Consider the following 20,594-nt stretch of genomic DNA (forward strand, 5'->3'; position numbering starts at 1 on the left):
ATTCAGCATCAATGGAGCAAGATGTAACAGTGAGAAATAAGCAGTGTTTCTGATTAGCAAAATCCTTTGTGTCAATGAGGACATCATGCAAGAAGCATCCCTCCACCCTGTTTCAACCATGCATTCAACAAAAGCAATTCTCACTTTACCTGTAATGCTCCACCACTGATGAGGAAAGGGCCTTAGAAGACATTATCTATACCACAAACACATGAATGCTTGTGTCAATTCCAGGGAGCACATTATAACCATATTAACAAGACTTGCCAAGACATGTAGCTATTACATTATTTGCCTGCAATTTAAGCTAAGTCATCAAACTGAGAAGTTCAGCTATATTAAAAATCAGAATATGAATGTTATTTTTTATTACTTTAACACACGAGAAAATATGTTAGTATATGTTAGCAAAAATTCCTGTGAAGTATCACAATAAGATGTGTATTTTTAGAGATCAAAGCAAAATGCATTAAAATTTTAAAAATAAAACGCTCATATTCCCTTAATACCCAATAAACTTTTACATTACAAACTTCGATTACCTTGCCAACTAAAATCCCTTTTAGGAACAATTTATGCATGGGATTAAGCTCCTAATTTTTAAAAAAGGTATATGAACAAGTTTCTTTTAACTTACTACTTCGTATCTGGAACAGTTTCTTTGTTTTGCTTCAAGAACGCATTGCAAAAACTCCAGCCCTGAGTTTAATTGTCAGCCTGATAAATAGTCCTGAGTCCAACAAAACATTTAAGCGTCTTTTTATCATTAATCCCAAGACCAGGAGTCTAAAAACTGATCTGCCAAGAGTACAAATGGGGATTCTCTGGCTTCAGAACACAAGGCTGTCCTCTACTATTAAATCAACAGTAGCATTGTGATCGGTGGATATTAAGGATGCTATTTGTGGAAGACTGCTGGTCTCTTCCATAGGGAAGAGATGAAGACAACTTGATCAGGGCAGCTGGGTGCACTGAACCTGACACGGCAGCAAAGACAGGCAGGCACCAGCTGTATGTTCCCAGCACAGTTGTGAAGAGCAGTCCTGAGAGCAAGCTCAGGTGTTATCAGGGAATTTCTAAGATACACAGACATTTGCTATAACCAAAAAAATTTTAAACTCTTATAATACCTGATGTGCAATCCCTCTTGCTAATGGATGCAATGAATATTGGTGACTGAGAAAATAACAATTTAATTCTTAAAAAAAATGAGATTTCTAGACAAAAATGGTGTGCCTAATCAAATCAGGCAATGATCATCAATAAAAAAAAGGAAGGTATTTCTTGGAAACTATGCCATGTATCAAGAAAAGAGAGTGTGCCATCATGAGACACTGGAGACTTATGAAAACAATTTATACTTAAGAAACAACATAACTTTCATTCTAGTAAAATCATCTACTTCATATATAAACATTGTTTCTAATAAAAATTTTGAAGCAAGTAAACACATCTTTGGGTTAAATATGTGCACAGATTTTATTACCACTATGTTTATAATAGAGTATTCTGTAATAATGTATGTGACTTTACACAGGACAAAAACAGGACTTCACTAAAACAGAGTAACAAAAAAAAAAAGTCAACTATATAAGTGATTTTCTGAAATATGATCTCAGACATAACCAAACTTGCAAATCATTGCAGCTCCTCTCTTTCTTTGCTCCCTTAAAGTCTTCTCAAAATGAGCACATTTTCATGGTATGAGTGGAATACAGATGATGCCTTTTATTACATATACCATTGACATCTAAATAAATAAGCAGTAGATATGGCATGCTATTTGTAGAAGGCCAAGACAATGCATAATCTAGGAACACGGTATCCATTTCCAAGTAGGCTCCATTTGTCGTTTTACCCATAAATGTTTTACAGTTAGATGGAAGGAGTTTAACCATGTGCATCAGCTGTGGACTTGGACTCTGAAGACTTGATTCCTATTTCCAGCTGTGCTGCCAGCTTTCATGTTACCTTGGGTGATGAACGTCATCTCTCTGTGCTTTGGCTACCCTGTGTTTACAATAGGATAATAAGCAAGATTTGCTTTCATCACACCTGCTTTATTTAGTATGGGAACATACCAAGGTCAGAACTATATATTGGATGTATTGCATGTTATATAATGATTCTTATTAAAGTAACATATATTTAAAAAATACACTACACAAATTGATGAAATTTTCTCACATTGACCTTTGGGTAGAAACAACTATTGTACCTTTAACATGAAACAATGTATTCACAGACACACTTGCACACAATGTGAGAACTCACCTGTATGGCTGTTTCGTTTGCAATATGTATTTGTTGTAGATTTTGATTTGGATGTTAAGTAGGTTGAATTGGAGCCAATGGAACTAGAGGATAAGGATTTCCCAAGATTATCAGAACTCTTCTTTATAATATTGGTTGCTGTTTTGCTCCAATCTAAAAATGATTGAAAAGTTTTACATAAATAACTACCATAAATACTAAATGCCTAATTTATTCAATTATGATTATTTCAGGTAACAGATGCATTTCTTAATATTGCTTACAACAAATAGCCTATCCTTTTCCTGTTAGGCAGCCTCTTTCGTTCTTAAGAATCAAAATTATTCCAACTTAATTTATTCTACCACAATAGTTAAAATTGGTGGCTCTAACACTCTAACAATCATTTGTTAGATTAGATTTGTTAGATTAGAACTGCAAATAAGGCCTAGCTTTCCAGGCTACAAGAGAGCAGAGAAGCTCTGTAGCAGTGTAAGGATACCATACTTTCATGATCTGAAGAGTAAAATCTAAAGGGATAGATTGGATCATTTACAGTGACCTTACCATCTGAGGGCTTGATCTGCTGAGGAAGACACTACATACTAGCAGATTCTCAGCTGATTGTTTAGAATATTGGTGCACTATTATTTTACACTGTTTATTCAGTCATTCCCCATTTTAAGAGTTTTGTCCAAACCATTAACAAAAAAGGCTCTTATGCTGGAAGAACTTAAAAAATCAAATTAAATAACTAATACTGATAAACTGAGTGAGGAAAACTACCAGTGAAAAACTCAACGGTCTGTCCCAATATCAGTAGAATAAAAGCATCTAACTACTTCTGTATCAGATACTTGCAGGTAAGTGCAGGAAGTTTCACATTTGAATCACCTTGCTGTTATTCACTGTACTTCAATGAAATTCACAAAATGGAAAAGAAGTCCAAACCAAAGACAGCTAGGTCACTTTATCCAAAATCATTGCTATAGGGTTTATGTATGCAAGTTCATATTTGACTTATATTTCACTGTTCTGCCTGAAAACGGTGTCAGGTTCATGCAGATTAAAACCAGCTTGTAGAGACTGACTGGTTAATGCTAGACATAATGACATCACATTAACTATACCACTGAAGTATTCAAATCCTTCATGTTTTTATTTCTATCTTATGCACAAACTGCTCAACAGCAGTATAAAAAAAAATAGTTTGATCCATCTGTGTTTTTCAGTTCAGGAGTTACAGCATAAACCACACAGAAGCTGAATGTATGAAACAATTTGGATGTCTGATCAGAATGAATATGATTTTCCCAATTTGAAATAATGAATCAAGTTTTCTTACTACAAAATGAAAGTATGTTTTAGAGTGTACAATGAGAATACATTCCCTAAACAAAACAGAGCAAGACAAGCAAAAGTCTTGATACCAAAGCAGTTACTTAAAACCTTGAAACAAGCCCTGTATGCCAAGAGAAAAAGAAAGGACCCAAGGGTATTTGGAGAACTCTTATTACCCAGGACAGACTGGCTTACCGTAATGGGCTATGCCACCTTACATCAACTCTAGATTTGAACACTGGTCATTGAGCAGGAACCATATGAGAAAGAATGGTCCAAATCACCACATCAGGCAGCAAAGCAAAATCCAGTTGCCTGAACACAGCAATCTAATGCCATCCGAGATGGCCAAAGGTGCAGGAAACTACAAATGCAGTGGCCTAAGTGTTACTTTTACGTGCCCAAACCAACTGCTCTCCTTGCTCCCTGGCTGTTGCAGATAAAGTTGAGCTTCAGCCATGGAACCTAATCAGGCTTCTGCTTAAGGAATTTTCTATACTTCTGAGTGTCTAATGGTCGGTCTTTCTGAATTAAATGGTGAAGGACAGGCAGTTTAAAAAGACAAAGATAAAAGCAAAAGAAGACAGAATATTTCTACACGCCTTTTAAGAATTGCTCCTACATCAGCCTAGCAGTTCACACAATTCAGTCAGCATACTTTAATGCAGGAGAAAATGAGTAAAATGGATTTTGAATGACAGAGTTTGAATCTCTGGATCCTTATTTAATTTTTTTTTTTTTGCATGGCCCAAAGGGCCTTCCAAAATCATGCTTATAGCAGTACAGAATTTACCAGCTGCTTTCAGTGGAAAACTGAGAGACTTGAGAGTTTTTATGAAGTGATATCTGAAAAGTGCCTTGGCACTGTTAGTACTGAAGTGACAGTCTGTGATTAATATATTTTTCCACATCTCTGGTTTACCTTTTATTACATTAAAAGTAACTAACAAGCTGTTTACCTGGACTTTTAAAGACAACTGCAGCACCTAAGGATGGGAGCTGTGAACTGTTTTTACCTGAATTATCTGCCAGTCGGAATCTGCCACAACAGAGATGTCTCCTCCATTGTTTCTGCACATTTTCTTTCATAGCACAATGGAATACAAATATAAACAAACCTTGAAAAAAGCAAACAAACACCAAATGAAGCATGTATTTATAAACAGATAAACAGATTAACTAAAGTCTATGATCAAAAGTCTACGAAGTACAAGCAAAGAAAAAATAATCTTAAGATTTTGTTATTGTCATCTATACCTCATTTAAGAGGTACAGAAATTAACTAAAAATTTTCCCATCCTCTAGTTGCTATTATGGGTGTTTGGGATATCAGAATACAGAGAATAGGACCCATTTTACTGGCACTGTTGATATAGATTCAGCTCAGTGCTAACCTTTTAATTTTATTTTTTTTTCGGCTTAGAGGAAAATGATTAAAAGGTTTTTTCTTTGAACCAAATGACTATTTTGCAACCAACAATACTGCAAAAGACAGACTGCAAAGTAAATACAGACACTATGATATTAGCAAGGAGATAATTTATCTCCTTCTGTTCCATACCTACTGATCTGTAGGCTGCATTCTTTTAAAACCAGAAGTCTTGCAAATGGCATTAATGGGTGTCCTAAAAAAGCACACTTGGATTTATGTGCATCACATGCATGTACTTGAAAAGCTTATGAAAATGTTAAGAATATGTTCACAAGTATTAATCAGGTGTCCAACTACAAACTTCCAAAGAAAACGAACTGATTTGTGCATGCAATTGCAGTGAAAGTGTTTAAGAATGTTTTTGCAGAGTTGATCTTTCTCAAGCAATTGTTAAATTTTGATTTTCAAGACAGGAGATAAGCATCCTACCATGTGATAAAGTAGGTCTTTAACAAGACATATGGTACAATTTCATCATTCTACAGATACACTTTGGAGCTAAATATAGTAGCTGGAAATCTTACGTGCTCCTGGTTTTTCCCAGGCAGGCTCTGTCTGTGGAATCTTTCATTGTTCTCCAGCTTAGCCTATTCTTGTTTTACTCGTATTCTCCGGGAGAGAGCCAACCTGAGGCTGAACACCTGATGGCAAAATACCACTGCCAAATCCCTCATGATTATATATTAAACATGAATCAATGCTACATAAGGTGGGCAAACATGGTCAAGTGGCTTCCTCTAATACCATTCCTTTATGATCATCATGAATGGTTCCATATACTAATGAGTACTGTATTTCAGCTGGTAGAACAAAATGGCAGGGTATGGCTTGGATAATAATGCTCTGGAGACTCAAATTATCTTCTCTCCTCCAAATTGCTGAGGTCTAATTTTCCACTAATGCATGTCATTGAACTGGATTTGTATTTGCTTATAGCCATCAGGCCAGGATGAGACCTCTGAGATCACTTAATTTTAGGTAAGGGTTGTGTCATGAAACACATTTTTTTCCAAATTTTTTCAAGAGCTAATGGGGAAAAAAAAGGAAAAATACAATTTAAAAAAGGCAAACATACCTGGATGCATCTCATATGTAACCTCTCTCAAAGTATGGTTACTGTGTTTGCATTTAGTGAAATATTTTTGTGTGATTTGTTTAAAACACACGAGCAATTCCAATGCAATCATTAGCAGCTCTTACAGTCTTACAGTCTTAGAGACATGCAGTTCCTCTTAGGGCTTCTGCACAGCTACAAACTTTGTAAATTGATGCTTTATTAAATTGCAGTAAATGTTTGGAACATTCTGAATTGTTAAAAAAGAAAATGCATATTCTGTAGTAATGCAAAACAAATGTACTGCATTAAGTACTTTGCCTTTGCCCTGTCTGGGCTTGGTCTCCAGAATTTTTTTCTCTGTATTTCATTATTCATTAAGTTTACAATGTGCTTTTAGTAGTACAGCTTTGGTTTTGTTTCCCAGAGACAAATCAGACCCTAGGCTTGGCTGTAGCTTGGCTCTGACTTGAAAGTATTTGGCTTGCCCAGGCATATATATAAAATGAGCAGCCAAAAAAGAAATGTTCCCAGATTTTTTACTCTGTGCCTCAAGGAGAGAAAAATAATTTCCTATGTAGATGAAATAGCAAAGTACAGTAACACCAGCAGTTGCTGCAATTTACTTTTTCACTGCCAGTGCACAGAAAACTGCTGATGGAGGCTGCTGCTGTAGCTTAAAATACTCATGCAGCTTTCAAAAACTTAAGAGAGAATAATAATAAACGTATTTATTAAATAAACGCATTTACCAAGGTCTCGATAATTAAGCTTATACTAATACTGCTGAAAAATTTGCCATACTGAACTGCTTTTTGGCTGCTAGGAAATGCCTCCTGACACAAATCCTAATTTTTAGTTTGTTCCATTCCACCCCCTTACTGGTACATGAACACTGCACCACTTATATGTGATTTTAAACATACTTCTTTTTTCTTTAGCTTTGCCTAACTCTTTCACAGCGATAAGTACTTTCATATAGGAGATTGTTATCTTCCTGGGCTTGATGTGACATGCCCGAGCATATACTGTGTCACTATTGCTACCACAACCCAAGAAAAGCTCATCACTCTTCTTTTTGTGTTTACTCCTCAGCTTTTTCACTTTCATCTTCTGACTTAGCTGCCTTCCAAATACTCATTTTCCATTAAATAGTGCTGTTACCCCACAGAGGCTTAAACATTGGTGGTCAACCTTGTGTGCACTCTGCACATACAAGCTTAATTGATTGCACTGGAAATTCTGGTTACAGAAAACTTGTTTAATTTGATCCTTGGCACGCTTTTCAGAATTTAAATTTTTTTTCATGTTCTTCCCATACTTCTAATCTCTCAAGGCCCTTCTGAATTTCTCACACAGACACAATGCAGCAAATACTTCATTATGCTGCTAGGGGAATATCAGAATCTGTCCTTTGGAAAAAAAGGCTTCAGTAAGAACAACAAACCATTTTTGCCATTTTGCCCAGAATTTTAGGTTAAAACTGACCCAAACAAAAGCCCAAAACATTACTTTCTTTCCATGAAAGTACAATAAATCTTTTAGCACAATAAATACATCTCAACTGTATCAGATAAAATCCACACAGGATAACATTAAGTACTTTTTCCATAAAGGAAGGTATTTTGCTAACCCTAAGAAAATTTAATTGTTATCTCAATATTTGTGTTGAACACGTGTTCCTTCAATGATATTCTTGTGTTTGTTTTTTGTTTTGGTTTTTTTTCAGGCAAATTAATTTTTTATATCAATATGTGTATGGTATAACACATGTCCTTCCAATGATCTTCTTGGGTTTTTCTCTTCCTTATGCTTTCAATAGTTCTTTATTAGTGGGTAGGGTAAGAGTTGGTTGAGAATCTTATAACATTTGATACATACACAAATTTTAGCTCTGAGCTGAAATTTTTTCTAAATGTCAGCTATATAATTCTGTAATTTATAGCCATTTGAGTACAGTTCACAACATTTTTCAGAAAGACAAACTATGTTGGAAAATTAAAATATTCAAAACTTGATTAAAGGAAAGGAAAATAATCTTATTAAAACAGTCACTGGATTTTTCTTAACCAAAGAATATCCCATAAGTCTGTGCTATCTCTACACACTGAAACAGGAAAAGAGGACTGAATTTTGTTTCATGAGCTTTTCATGCCTTAATAAAATAGTTGTGAGCTTTACAGGTTCCCTACAGGAATAAAGTAAGGAAGAAGGCTTCCTATAATTGAAAAGAAACGTTGAAGGTGACACAGCATCTATCTCAACAGTGAACACTTCAGACTGTTAGTCAGGAATAGCTCTATTTATAATATAGTGCATTTTATGGAAAAGACCTTGAAATCAATGATGGCTTTGTATCAATGGAAAACCTAGAGATTGAATATGAGCTCCCAGTCAAATTACTGGGCATAGTATGCCCCAGAACAGCAATAGCTCAAATATTATTCATTTACAGAACAAAAATTCAGCTTACCTTGCAAAGAATTGAAAATTGAGAAGAGGTACAGGAAAGCGAGAGTCAAGGGACCCCAGGCAAAAAAGGCAAAGCCCCATGTCATGCCTAGCAGGAAGGTCAGGCTGACCACGCTACGGAGGTTCCTCAGGATCTCTTCCTTCAGGCTCCGATTAGTTCTTTTCCCATTCCTCCCACAGATTTGCACCATCACCACAATAAACATGGCAATATTCATTAGAAACATGATTCCAAAGTAGCCAGCACAAGTCACATAGAAGACAATTTCATTCTTGATCCAGCAGCTGTAAAAAAATACAAAAAATGATCATTTTTGGTTAATGCGAACTATCCTCCAATTATTCACATGACTACAATGAAAATCAGACTATTTCTGATTCCACTGATGCAGAGCTATGCTTGAAAATGAAACCTTTGTCCATTTTCTGTTTGGAAACAGAATGAAGTCCAGAGGTGTCTTAAGTGACTATGGTTCAGAGTACTATCACCTTGGAAATCTAAGGATTGTACCACAGTTTTGTCAAAACCAATTACAAAGGAAATCCAACCTCAGATACAAGCTGTGGGAACTGCAATCCTATCATGAAAAGTTTAAACTCAGTACAAGCAGCTTTATGGCTGTCATCTGTGTGAAGCATAGTATGTTTTAGTAACAGAATGGGCAAACTTGGATCTTCAGTGTCAAAATTTCAACTTTCTGCCACTGGAACTAAAGGAGAACTTGTACACAACTGGAGAAGCACTAGGACTTTTGAGGTAGCCATTTGACAGCCAGCCATATGAGATATCTAGCTTATACCCCTAGCAGCAAATGGCCTGAATGTTTATCATGATACAATAATAGACATATAAAATGACATTTTTATTTATCATGATGAAGCTTTGCCAGGCAAGGAACAGAGCACTCATATAAAAATTTTGTCATCTGGAGATTATTAGCTGGACATCAAGAGAAGAACACAGAAGACTATCGAACTACATTGGCAAAAGACTAGCTTACTTAAAAAGGAAACGATTTTTATACTACTTCTTTCTTTGCTCTTACCTAGAAAATATAGCTTTCATTTAAGATAAACTAAATTTGATTTATTTTATTTTCCTGACAAAACCTATAAATTATTCTTCTGCCAGAGGAGTGTTTGCACCTGGCATTGGGTAATACAGATTTCCCTCCACTTTTTCTTACAGTATTCTTCACATTTCAGATTCAAATAACTTAGAAGACAATTTTGCCCATTTTGCTTGTTTAATGCGTCTTTGACTTTTCCAAAGCAATCTGACAGATGCTAATTTTTTTTCCAAACTATAAATGCTAAATTTTAAGAGATCAAAAGAAATACTCACAAGTCATCTCCTCCTTGCCCGTTAGCATCTTTGCCATATAATTCCTTGCCATAAACATGACTTGCACTTGTATTAGCACTTGCTAAAACAATTGCTATCACCAGAGCTGGCAAACCTGTAACACAAGAAAACTTGGGAGCTTTCAAATTTCCTAAACCTTTACATTCACCATGCTAAGCTGAATTATTGATGTCTCCATCCCTATTGCTTCAGTACAGAGTATCCTGAAAAAACTGCACTGAGAAGGTAGAAGAAAACAATTTTTCAAACAGTACCAATATACAGAACTTCCAAAGCACTTAATGGGCATTAATGAATACAACTCGTAACCTTCTGTGAGGCAAAACCCATTATTTTAGTATGTGATATGGAAATGAAAATAAAACAATCTCCCTTAATTACCCAAAGTTAAATTTGCAACTTCACATAGGCTCTCTAGTGAGAAGAAGCTTAAAAAAATATTTTAAAAAATGAGTTTTAATGGAAGGATGTTATTGGGATTTTTTTGAGGGATTTTTTTCAGAGATGCTAATGGGAATTCATTAGGTTGGGTAACTGGGGAACATGAACTTAAATCTGTAATTTCTCCACTGCTTCTCTCAACTGTAAGCCCCTCCACCCTATAAAACAAAACATATATTTCTTAATAATAAGGTAAAGGGAGTATTTTGGGAAAACAGACAACTACGCAGAAGAGAACCCTGTGCAGAAAGGTACAGCTCAAACAAAAGAAATGTACGTTTCCTGATATGCCTTATTTACATGTCTTACCCTTGCTATAACAGAACAGATTCAAAGGGGAAGAGGTTAATTTGCTTTTCCTACCACTCAGTCCTTGCTCTCTGCTGAGGTTGCCAAAGAGGATGCTAGTTGCCAATGGAAAGACATCAATTATCAGCTGTACTGAGGTCAGTGCTCTAGCCGTAAGGTTAATGGTTTTGTATTGTGTTATATTATTTCAAACACAATATGTGCATTCAGGGGGAAGGCACAGATTCCTGATATAGACAAAACTGAAGAATAAAAGCCTTGCTGCCTGAGCCTTCCAGTTATTTTTCAGTATTTCAGACCTGCTTTGTACATTGCTTAGGGCAGCCAGGATCTCTCTGTGTTTTAAACACCGTACTGAAGCTCAGAAAATTTTGGTTGTCTCTGATTCCACCAACTTCTACATGTATTTGTTGGCAAGAAAATTTAACCTGGACTTAAAGTTTTTGAAAATCAATGCAAAGATGCCCATAGGCATTGCAGTAACTGCAAGAGTTTCTGCATTCATTGTGTGCTATGGTTCTTCATCTCTGATAGGACACTCTTGTTTCCCCTCTCCCATTCTGGCCTCTCTGGAGAGCAAGACCAGTTTAGCCGGTCTCTCCACTCATCCAAGGGCTGTGAGCTGCCCTGGGTGGAGGGTGCCAGTTACAGTGTATTTACACAGAATTATACAGGGGAACTTTGTGACAGAGAGGGCTGGCTGCATGCCAGCACTACTGCAGGCCGGGGAGGGGGGGGGGGGAGGAGGAAACACCATGTTGATATTAATTTTGCTCTGCACTTCTGACAGAGAGCTTTTATAAAGCAGCATTTATAGAGAGCATTTTATATAGCAGCATACATGCCATGTAAATATTGCATCTTCGGAACTCACCCCAGCCAATGATGCAAAACTTCAGTATGTATCGCCGTATATACGTGTTGAACACCTTCACCAGAGCAATGTACATATGAACAGCTTCTAGTCCCATCCATGTAAAGGTGGCCAGAAGAAAAAAGTGCAAGAGTGCAGCTACAGCTATGCAGAGGCCGTCGATATCAAATGATGCAATCCAGCCATCAAGCAAAAAAATCAGGTTAAGAAAGAGCAGGGCTGTGCTCAAATTCATCAGGATTTTGGATGGGTAATCTCTTCGCAATTTCCTAATGAGAGAAATACAGGTGCATGTGATTAACTTGCTGTACTCATGCAAGCCACTTTCAGCAGCTGGGTTTACCAGTTCACAAAGCAAATAAAAGTACAGGGATCTCCTCTGAGCTGTAAGTGTTTCTACTGTAAGATGTAGTGATGTGTACTTCTGTGTCAGATTGCTGAAGGCTTCTGCTGTGTGTAGTGGGGGTAAGCTACCAGCTCTTTAGGTCCTTAAAGAGCTAATTAACTGCCATAATATTTTAGCAACTGATTTTTTCCTTAAAAAAAACCCTTTCAAATTAAATATAAAACATTACTTCGTATTTTAGATAGAAATTGAAAACAAAAAGATACAGCTGACCAGAAGGTCATCTGTGATCATTTTATATGTAAGTCTTCACTTAATTTTTGGAATATATTGTCCAGTGCATGTTGTTTTCTGTTTGCTTGTTTGGCTTTTTTGAATAGGATCTTAGGAAGACTGAAGATCAAGTAATTTTTTTTTTAACTGATACACATTGAAATGTAGGAAATTTGGGGCAGCCAAGAACTTCTGCCCTCTTGGACCAGAACGTAGTGCCATAGGTAATTTAACAGGAATGCAATCATTGAAGACATTTAAAACTTGAAAACCCCCACCTCTTCCCTTCACCCCCAGCCAACTATCGTTCTTTAGCAGCTACTGTGTCTTATCCTGTTACAGACAGAATGGTTTCTTTGTGCTGACATGACTTCATTTTCTCTTTTCACTGTTCACAGAACTGTATCACTTCAAAACTTTTGCCTTCTCTTGAGTCACTTTCACATTAAAGTAGAACTGCTGTTGAAATTGTTGCACCACTTCACAATTTATCTTCATTTTATCTCTCTTCCCACCTCTTTCTGAAGGGCTCTTGAATGTAATTGTCCTAACTGGAAATTTATTTTTTTATACCTGGGTCATTTTATGTTCACATAAGCAAGTTCTTGTTTATTTTTTTATAAAAATCCTGTTTGAGAATTTTAAAATAATACATATCTGTTCAGAATCTAGAGCATTCTGTATTCCCAAAAGAGCAAAATTTTGACACACATTCACCTTATTCCCAGGCCTGAGCAACACAACACATTAGAAACAGGAGGAAAGACTCTTAATTTATGTCCCCTTGAAAAAACATTTCACTTTTACAATAGTGTGACAAACAATAGTTTGGTTTTTTTTAAAACAAGATTTCCCTTCTTGGACAAATAAGCCACACTATCCATGTAACTAATTTATTTTATTCAGCACATACAGGTACTACCTTTGTGATGTTTTTCACTTACTCAAATGCAATGTATGTTAGAAGAGTTGCAGCGGAAAATATAGCAGATATTCCACAGCCTATGTAAGTGATAAAGGTCAGGACCTTGTTATTCTGTGTGTCTATTTGTGTCACAGATCTCTGAAGGTCCTATGTGAGAGAAAAGGAAGAGATATCAGTTATAGCCAACACCTCTTCTACGAGCACAACACTCTTTGTTGGTAATTACTCAAGTAAAACTCAAAAGCAGTTTGGCAATACCACTATAACCTTGACACTGGGGTTCATTTTTACTGAGTGTACTTAGTCAACAGCTGTTACACCTCTCACTTCCTTCCCACAGCTCTCCAAAACATTGTGCTTTAAGTATTATAACTGCTTGGAACAGCAGATAGTCAGAGCCTAATTCTGATCCTTATAATTCAGTACCAGGAGTTCAAACGTCCTTCTCTGGAAAAGTCTCTAGTTTTTAAACTTTTTAGTTTTGTTGCTTATATACAACTGTCTTTCAGAAGATGTAAGAGTTAGGAAAATGTAATTTACAAGTTTTTCATACTGAAATGTTCAACATTATTGGGAACTTCTGACATTACTTTTTGTTATTAAAAGTTCATAAGAGTTAATGTAGCTAATCATCTACAGATGAAATCAAGAGCAAGATACTGCTTTTTGGTTTTATGGTCTGCTTTGACATAAAAGCTACAATTATAATAGAAATGGTGAGAAAAATAGCAACGAAGATGACAAAAAAAAAAGATTTAGAAATGAAGCAGAAAATTCTGAGGATTTTTTTTCTGTCTAACTGTCTGTTTTCTGTCTAACTGTAACTGCTACATAGTACCATCTGAGAATAAATGCCAGTGTTATTTCCTTTATTTAAGGACAAGAAACTATAAGAATGTTTGGATCTGTATCACTGTGGAGAAAATGCAAGCAAATGCTAACAGATAATGATGTTCATTCTACAGTCAGTGTCACTGCTGTCCCTAGCAAAACTATCTAGCAAAAAGAAACGAAATGCTACAAAACTTCACACGCTTTGTAGGAAAAGGCAGGAGCAGCTTTTTTACAGCCTTTCCCAACCTTATATGACAGTTTATATATACATAAGGAGGGTGTTATTTGAAAATAATTTAATAGCTGAATTAAAGTCAGAAGCGATTATTAAAATGGAAAAGCAATTAGAAGGGTCAAAACTGTGTAAAAATCTATTGGAATGCAGCCCGAATTCAAAGAACTTCTGCCTTATTTCCTACTGCCACTAAAGCATTCAGGGAAGAGAAGGGACCCATTGAATATATCCTAAAGAAAGCCTTTTCTTTCTCCCTTTGAGGATGGAAAGTGGAACAAGACCACAATTTAGCTTGTAAGAAGACACAAAGTTAGTGGCTTTTTCATATCTACAACTCAGCATGATGTGAAGAGAGCAGTCCTATTAAGAAGGGTCTTGAAGGCCAAAGCTGAAAAAGTCAGCATGTGTGGCTCTCTTGCGGGTTTAAACTCTTATGTGATACCACCGCAAGTTACTTCAAAACCCAAATACTTCCACTTAGGAGCACTGCTGTGACCAGGAGCCAATATCTTTTCTGCAGCTATGTTTTAGAGGCCAATGAATGGTAATTTCAGCTGGAAAGAAGTGTTTTAGGCCATTACTGAGCAAACAATCACCCAATGCTAAGAAAAGATAGCAGTATTCCGTTTTTTCATGTTGGGATTTTTTTCCCTGAAAAACACTTCACAAGTGCAAATTGTTGGAGACAGCTGAAGGCTAGAGGCTATGCTACTGAGGCTAAAGTGCACTCTATGGTTGCCTCTTTCATTTCCCTGTTAGGCATTGTTCTACCTTTCTCAGTCACCCACTCTGGAGACTTTGCTTAAGGCTCTGACAGAGAATAAGCTACAAGTTCTGTACCAGCCCACTGTTGGCAGACTTTTTCCCAGAGCAGGTCTGTAATGTAAGGCATCCCCAAAGCTGATTAAAGCCAAGCAAGAAAAGAGCCAATACATGCTTACACATTTTGCAAAAAAAGGTACTTGCTTTATACTTTTTGACATTAGATAAATCTTGTCAGATTTGCAGCCTATATTTGCGAGGGACAAATTAGCCTCTCGATCTACGGATGAAAGGGAATTATTGTACTCCCTTGACTTTTCATCCTCATTAGGAGTTTTACTGACTGTAGGACATTTTTCTTTCCCTGTTTTTCCTGACAGTATGTGTCTCTCTCCCTTTTGTTCTGAAAACAGCACTTTCAAATTTTTTTCATGATTTTTTTTCTGTAAAAAACTTCCCACTTTCCCAATCTGAAAATTTTAAATATACTTAAATTTGTTTCTCATTCACTTCCCTCTTGTCACACCCTCAGCTGCAGGTCAGTTTTGACAGATTATACTACTGAGGGATATGTCGGGGTTCCCCTGTACTTCAGGATCATTAAGATCAATTTTTTCTGTTTCTCTGTGGAAGTGTTAGTACTGTTATTTTGGTATTGCTCAGAAGCCTCAACCCCAGGTCTTTTGTGGCACAGCATTTGCAAAATTTAGAATTTTATTTTTTAAAAAAAGTAATATTTAGGCACTTGTAAAAAATGTAATAATTATAATAATATCAACAATAATATTCTTTCATTACTAACTTTATTATCTCATTCCTGAATCCTTATCACCAGTTACTTTATTATGAAAAGATAACTTTATGACAATAAGGGGGGAAGTTATTTATTATTATCATTAAAAATCATATGCAAAAGAAATAACCCAAGTAACAAAACTGAGACTTGTCTTGACACAAGAGAAAAACTGCGCCGCTGTTCCTAGGAAAGGTAACTTGGTGAACAGCGTGTTTGCCTACCATTAGGACCCCAAAGTGTGTGAGGTGGTTGCATAAGCACACCGTTTCGTTTTCATTGGACTCTGCATCCACTTGGCAGCCTGCAGGGTTCCAGCCACCATTGCCATCTGTGGAAATGAAACATGAGAAACTGTTGTCCAACAAACACGTCAACCTCTCTTTTAACAGATTTCTCACTTCACCTTGTGCAAATGCAGAAGCGCTCTCTCAAATTGAATGAGCAAGCATTAAAAACAACCAGGAGAGAAGCAAGTAACAGATTTCCTAGTTTCTGCAGAGAATCACAGCAGGTGAGTGTCCCAGTAATGGACTACTGAGCAGAAGCAATAGATGGAGATCTATAATAAAAGTCGGGAGCTTTTTGGTTAGTGAATAAGACCTACTATGTGGATCGTGCATTAAGACACACCTTAGTTTTACCCAATAATAACATAGTTTTAGAACTCCCTTCTACCCCACTGATGTGACATGTGCACCTGCCTGCCTCCCACTTATATATCCTCATTTATGGCCCAGGACCAGAGAGGGTCCTTCCCTTCCTCCCTGCAGCATGTAAAGCAGGAGGTCAGAGTGGATAATCCCAAAGATCCCTTGTGGCCTTATGAAAAAACTCGGAATAAACTATTCCCTACTCACCCCACCTGAAAAGGTCATTCTGAAAAATAAGTAGAAAGATTTTATTTTTAAAAATTAAATGTTAAAAAGTAAAATCTGTTTTCTTCGTTTTCCCCCTGCTAAAATATGAACTAATTTTGTGAAATAGTTCATATTCTCTGACTTCTAAAGACATTTTTTCATAATTCCTGACAAAATTCAGCATAATTTGCTCTGTAATGTCAAGACAATCAAATGCTCAAATTCAAGACAATCTCTCAAAATACTGTGAAGATGTTCGAAAACCACTCAAAGCTCTTCCCCACTTAAGCAGCCACTGGGAATAGTTTCTTCCCTGTGTGTTTCTCCTTTATTGTGCTTCCTAAGTTCAGCTTCATAGATAGGTTCTGTGATTTTGTGCTCTTTTTTTATCCTCCTGCATTCTCCTCAGTTGTTCTGTATTTCCTGCTTTGAAGTACAAACTTGAATAGCAAATTTTATTTCTTGCAAGACTCTGTATTAAACCTCTCCATCCAAAATTCTACTGCTCTATCTGTTTGATTGTAAAGAAGAGTAACATCTCCGTAGTGATCTCTAAAATAGAAGGATATGGAAAGTCATCCCAGAGAACAAATGAGCAGTTAAAAGTATGGCTAAGAACCACTGTTGTGTTTGAGCAGCATTATAATTTAATTTGCTCATACAGACAGATCAGTGAAAAACTGCAATCAGCTATGGAAAAGTAGAGAAACTTGATTGAAAAATTTAAAATGTTAGAAACATTTACATTAAAAACAAACTTTGAAAAGGAGTATATAACATGTACTGTTACAAGTAACTATACTAACCAGAAAAAATTATACGCTTCACTGAATGGACTTAATTGAATTCTGTAAGGATTAATTAGGAGGAAAAATGGCAAAGACTGTATCTGATTTTAAAACTCAAAGCAACTTTATTCCCCACATGAAAGAAATTACAGTATTTTTAAACTTACCGTTTTTGTCCATATCCCAGAAGACACAAGTAGGTTTAGGATCTTCCTAAGAACAGATGCAAAAGTAGACTTTGTATACCTCTTCAGGCATAAATCTCATCAACATTTACAACAGTTGTTGTAATGTGTATTTCATTTACTGAGCAGAATAATCCATATCATTTAGACTGTTGAAAATTTGTCTAGTGTCAAATTAGAATTTCTTCTGCTAGAAAGACAGATTTGCCCAGACTTTAAAATCTAGAGCACTGCTTCTCTGCACTGTTCCACTGCTCCTTTTCCACATCCTCAGAACAATGAAGTTTTATTGTCTCAGTGAAGTTATCTTTGAGTATGTCTTTATAGAATCTAAACACGTTGTACTGTTCACTTTCTCAGGGCTTCTCTGTGAATCCTTTATGTACGTCCTTGACAATATCCAAGTGCCTGCTGAACCCAAGTGGAGGTTCTTTTGCCTCACCTTAAAATATTCATTGTAATGAAACGCAAGATAAAGTTAATGGAACCGTGAAAATTACAAACCAGGTTCCTACAATTTACTTTGGTATTACATTTTAACAGTTTCTTTTTTAACATCTCTAGTGCTATTGCCTCTTTTGGATTAGATACTGACGGTGTGTCTGAGAACAGAGTCAAGCTCACCCATTTTTTAACTGAAAGAGTATGTGCCAAAAGATTGCATTTGGTCTCTATTCCCTAAATTTGCTGTGGTCATCTTTTAACATGTTCTGTCCATTCCTCCTTTGCTGAAAACCACATAACAACAAAATAATTCAGGGACGTATTAAAAAAACAATATTTGATCAAAGAATTTAAGTAATTCTAAAGTTCCAGTGTAATAAATCATGTCCCTGGTCAAAACCATGGTCATGAACAGAGGTTTTGCTTAGTTATTGGCACAGAAATTGCTTCTGAGGGACAGAATGAACAGTTTTTCAGGTAATTCTTAGACCATGAATGGAGTGCGAATGCATGGGGATGGGAGAGGTTACTTGTTTTAACTTTTTGCTTACGTGCTTTTGTTCTAGAGTTTTTGATTTCCATTTATGTTCTTACTCAAAATCCATCCCAATAAATCAGGCTTTATGCTTAGCCTTTACCACATGCACTCTGCATTCCTGTTCCTCTGAATAATCAGTCTTGTTTTACCTGAATTTTGGTATGCTTGATTGTAACCTTCACATAATCCTGAAGATCCTGAATGGTTAAGTTTCCAATACTGCATGCCACCACAAAACTGGTCAAATTGGCAGTATTTTCTGCATCCTTTGAAAGATTAAGAAAAACATAATAAATGCTTACACAGCACATAACATAAAAGCCAGAGTACATAGTTTCATTTTTGCAGCATGCCAGAATAAGTAAGTTGTCAGCATTTCTGTACTTTTGATTACGCAATATAAGAACATTATGTTTATAAAATCAAATTATGGGTTAGCTTCACTGAAGTTTCCCTATTTTCCTTATAGTCATAAACATACATGGGCACAAATATAAAGAGAGGTTAGAAGGCAAACAAAATTATAACTCAAACAATGTAGCAGGTAACAACTCATGATATGATTAGCTCATTTCCCTAAACAAGAATGAACTAGCTCTCTTATTGTTGACACTATCCTTTTGAGTAGATGAAAAGTTTTCAGAGAATAACCTGTTTTCTGTGTATGGTTGCTAAATCATCCTCCATCTTAAAATGAATGACTAAGAAGAAGTAAACAAATTCAAAGCAATGTTATGTACTGAAGGAGGTAGTATTTTCTGCAAGCTCTTATTTGATGGGAATTTAAACAGAATTCTGATATTATCACTGAGCAATACTATTTTTAACCTGCAGCTAAGAATCTTCCAACTGAGAAGTTTTCCTTGGAAACCAATTATTTATTAAAATGGAAATACTAATTTCTTTTGATGAGCTTCCATTGAGACCTGCATAGTTACATGCCTGGCTGGGAAGCTTGGTCGCTGCCTATGGCAGATCTTAGGTCAAATGAAGTCTATTGTCACTCACTTTCCCTCCCAAAATCTGGTCTGTCAAATTCCTGAACCCTTGATTCCTTCTGTCTAGGGGTTTTATTAACCTAACAAGATGTCAGGTATCAGTTCAGCACTGGGCTCATGAGATCCCACCACTTCTGTCTTCTGAAAGACAGAACAGCTTCAGTTTTTAAGTACACATTATCCCGAGAAGACTATTTCATTCCTTAAAAACCATATCCAAGAATTTTCAGATGCAGTATTTCAGATTATACTGGAGCTTTGTAACAAAATTTCCTAAAATCTTAAAAGTCGAAGAGGAAAGAAAATTCAAATATCTAGATAGTTCTTGAACACTCAAACAAGACAAAATCTCTTGGCTACCACCTAAATTTTAACATTTGACTAAGTCTGTGGAAGTCCTTGGACATATTTCTACAGGTTTCAGTCGATTGTGTCTCTAGCAGATATGAAAAACTAGAAATAAATATCAGTTGGTCTCTCTAGGGAGGGCAATTTAACATATTCTTACTTATCCTTAGAAACAAATAGAAATAATGTGTGTAATAAAGTAAAATTCAGGTAACTACTTACTTAGCTGTAAGGCCGTGTTCAGCTAAATTAAGGGAAAACACCATTCTAGTGTTTCTTAACATAGTGAATGAAAGGAAACTGGCACATCCAGGGCATAATTCATTGTATCTATTCTATACATCTAGGTCAAAATACAACTTGCCTAAAAATAAGTGTCCATTTTAGAGGCTTTAGGGTATTCTGCTCAGTCTCCAGCTGCTACTGCAGAAGATGTCACATCTCTTACAGGTTCACTGTCACATCTGTCAGTACTTTTGTACCTTGGAGTATCTCAAATTGCAATTGCTCCTTTGTCTGGAGAACTGATGCTGAGTTCTGCACTGGGATGAGTTATGTTCACCTCAACGGTGTCCATTCTTTTCCATCGACTAGCTTTGAAGGCAACTTATGAACAGCAGTTCAGGCATTGATGTGTACATAGAACACACCTGCCTTTGGTGAAATGAATCCTACTCTGAATAGCTTTTATATAGTCTTCTAATTAATATAACCACCAGATTT

At 36.2% G+C, this 20,594-nt stretch overlaps 1 protein-coding gene across 6 annotated transcripts in view; it reads right to left on the minus strand.

Annotated features, from left to right (window-relative positions):
- The window catches only part of ADGRG6 (adhesion G protein-coupled receptor G6), a 109,135-nt gene that overhangs the window by 5,223 nt on the left and 83,318 nt on the right, over positions 1 to 20,594 (minus strand). For 4 of the 6 annotated variants that reach the window (XM_032683874.1, XM_032683875.1, XM_032683876.1 and 1 more), the window contains 9 exons: positions 18,675 to 18,791; positions 17,526 to 17,571; positions 15,935 to 16,041; positions 13,106 to 13,233; positions 11,543 to 11,811; positions 9,898 to 10,012; positions 8,554 to 8,837; positions 4,611 to 4,712; positions 2,275 to 2,427 (listed from right to left, as the gene is read on the minus strand). In XM_032683874.1, coding sequence (XP_032539765.1) covers positions 2,275 to 2,427; positions 4,611 to 4,712; positions 8,554 to 8,837; positions 9,898 to 10,012; positions 11,543 to 11,811; positions 13,106 to 13,233; positions 15,935 to 16,041; positions 17,526 to 17,571; positions 18,675 to 18,791 — 1,321 coding nt within the window. The other 2 variants (XM_032683877.1, XM_032683878.1) reach the window with 2 other exon arrangements.

Source organism: Chiroxiphia lanceolata, chromosome 3 (genome assembly GCF_009829145.1).
Source record: "Chiroxiphia lanceolata isolate bChiLan1 chromosome 3, bChiLan1.pri, whole genome shotgun sequence".
NCBI lineage: Eukaryota > Metazoa > Chordata > Aves > Passeriformes > Pipridae > Chiroxiphia > Chiroxiphia lanceolata.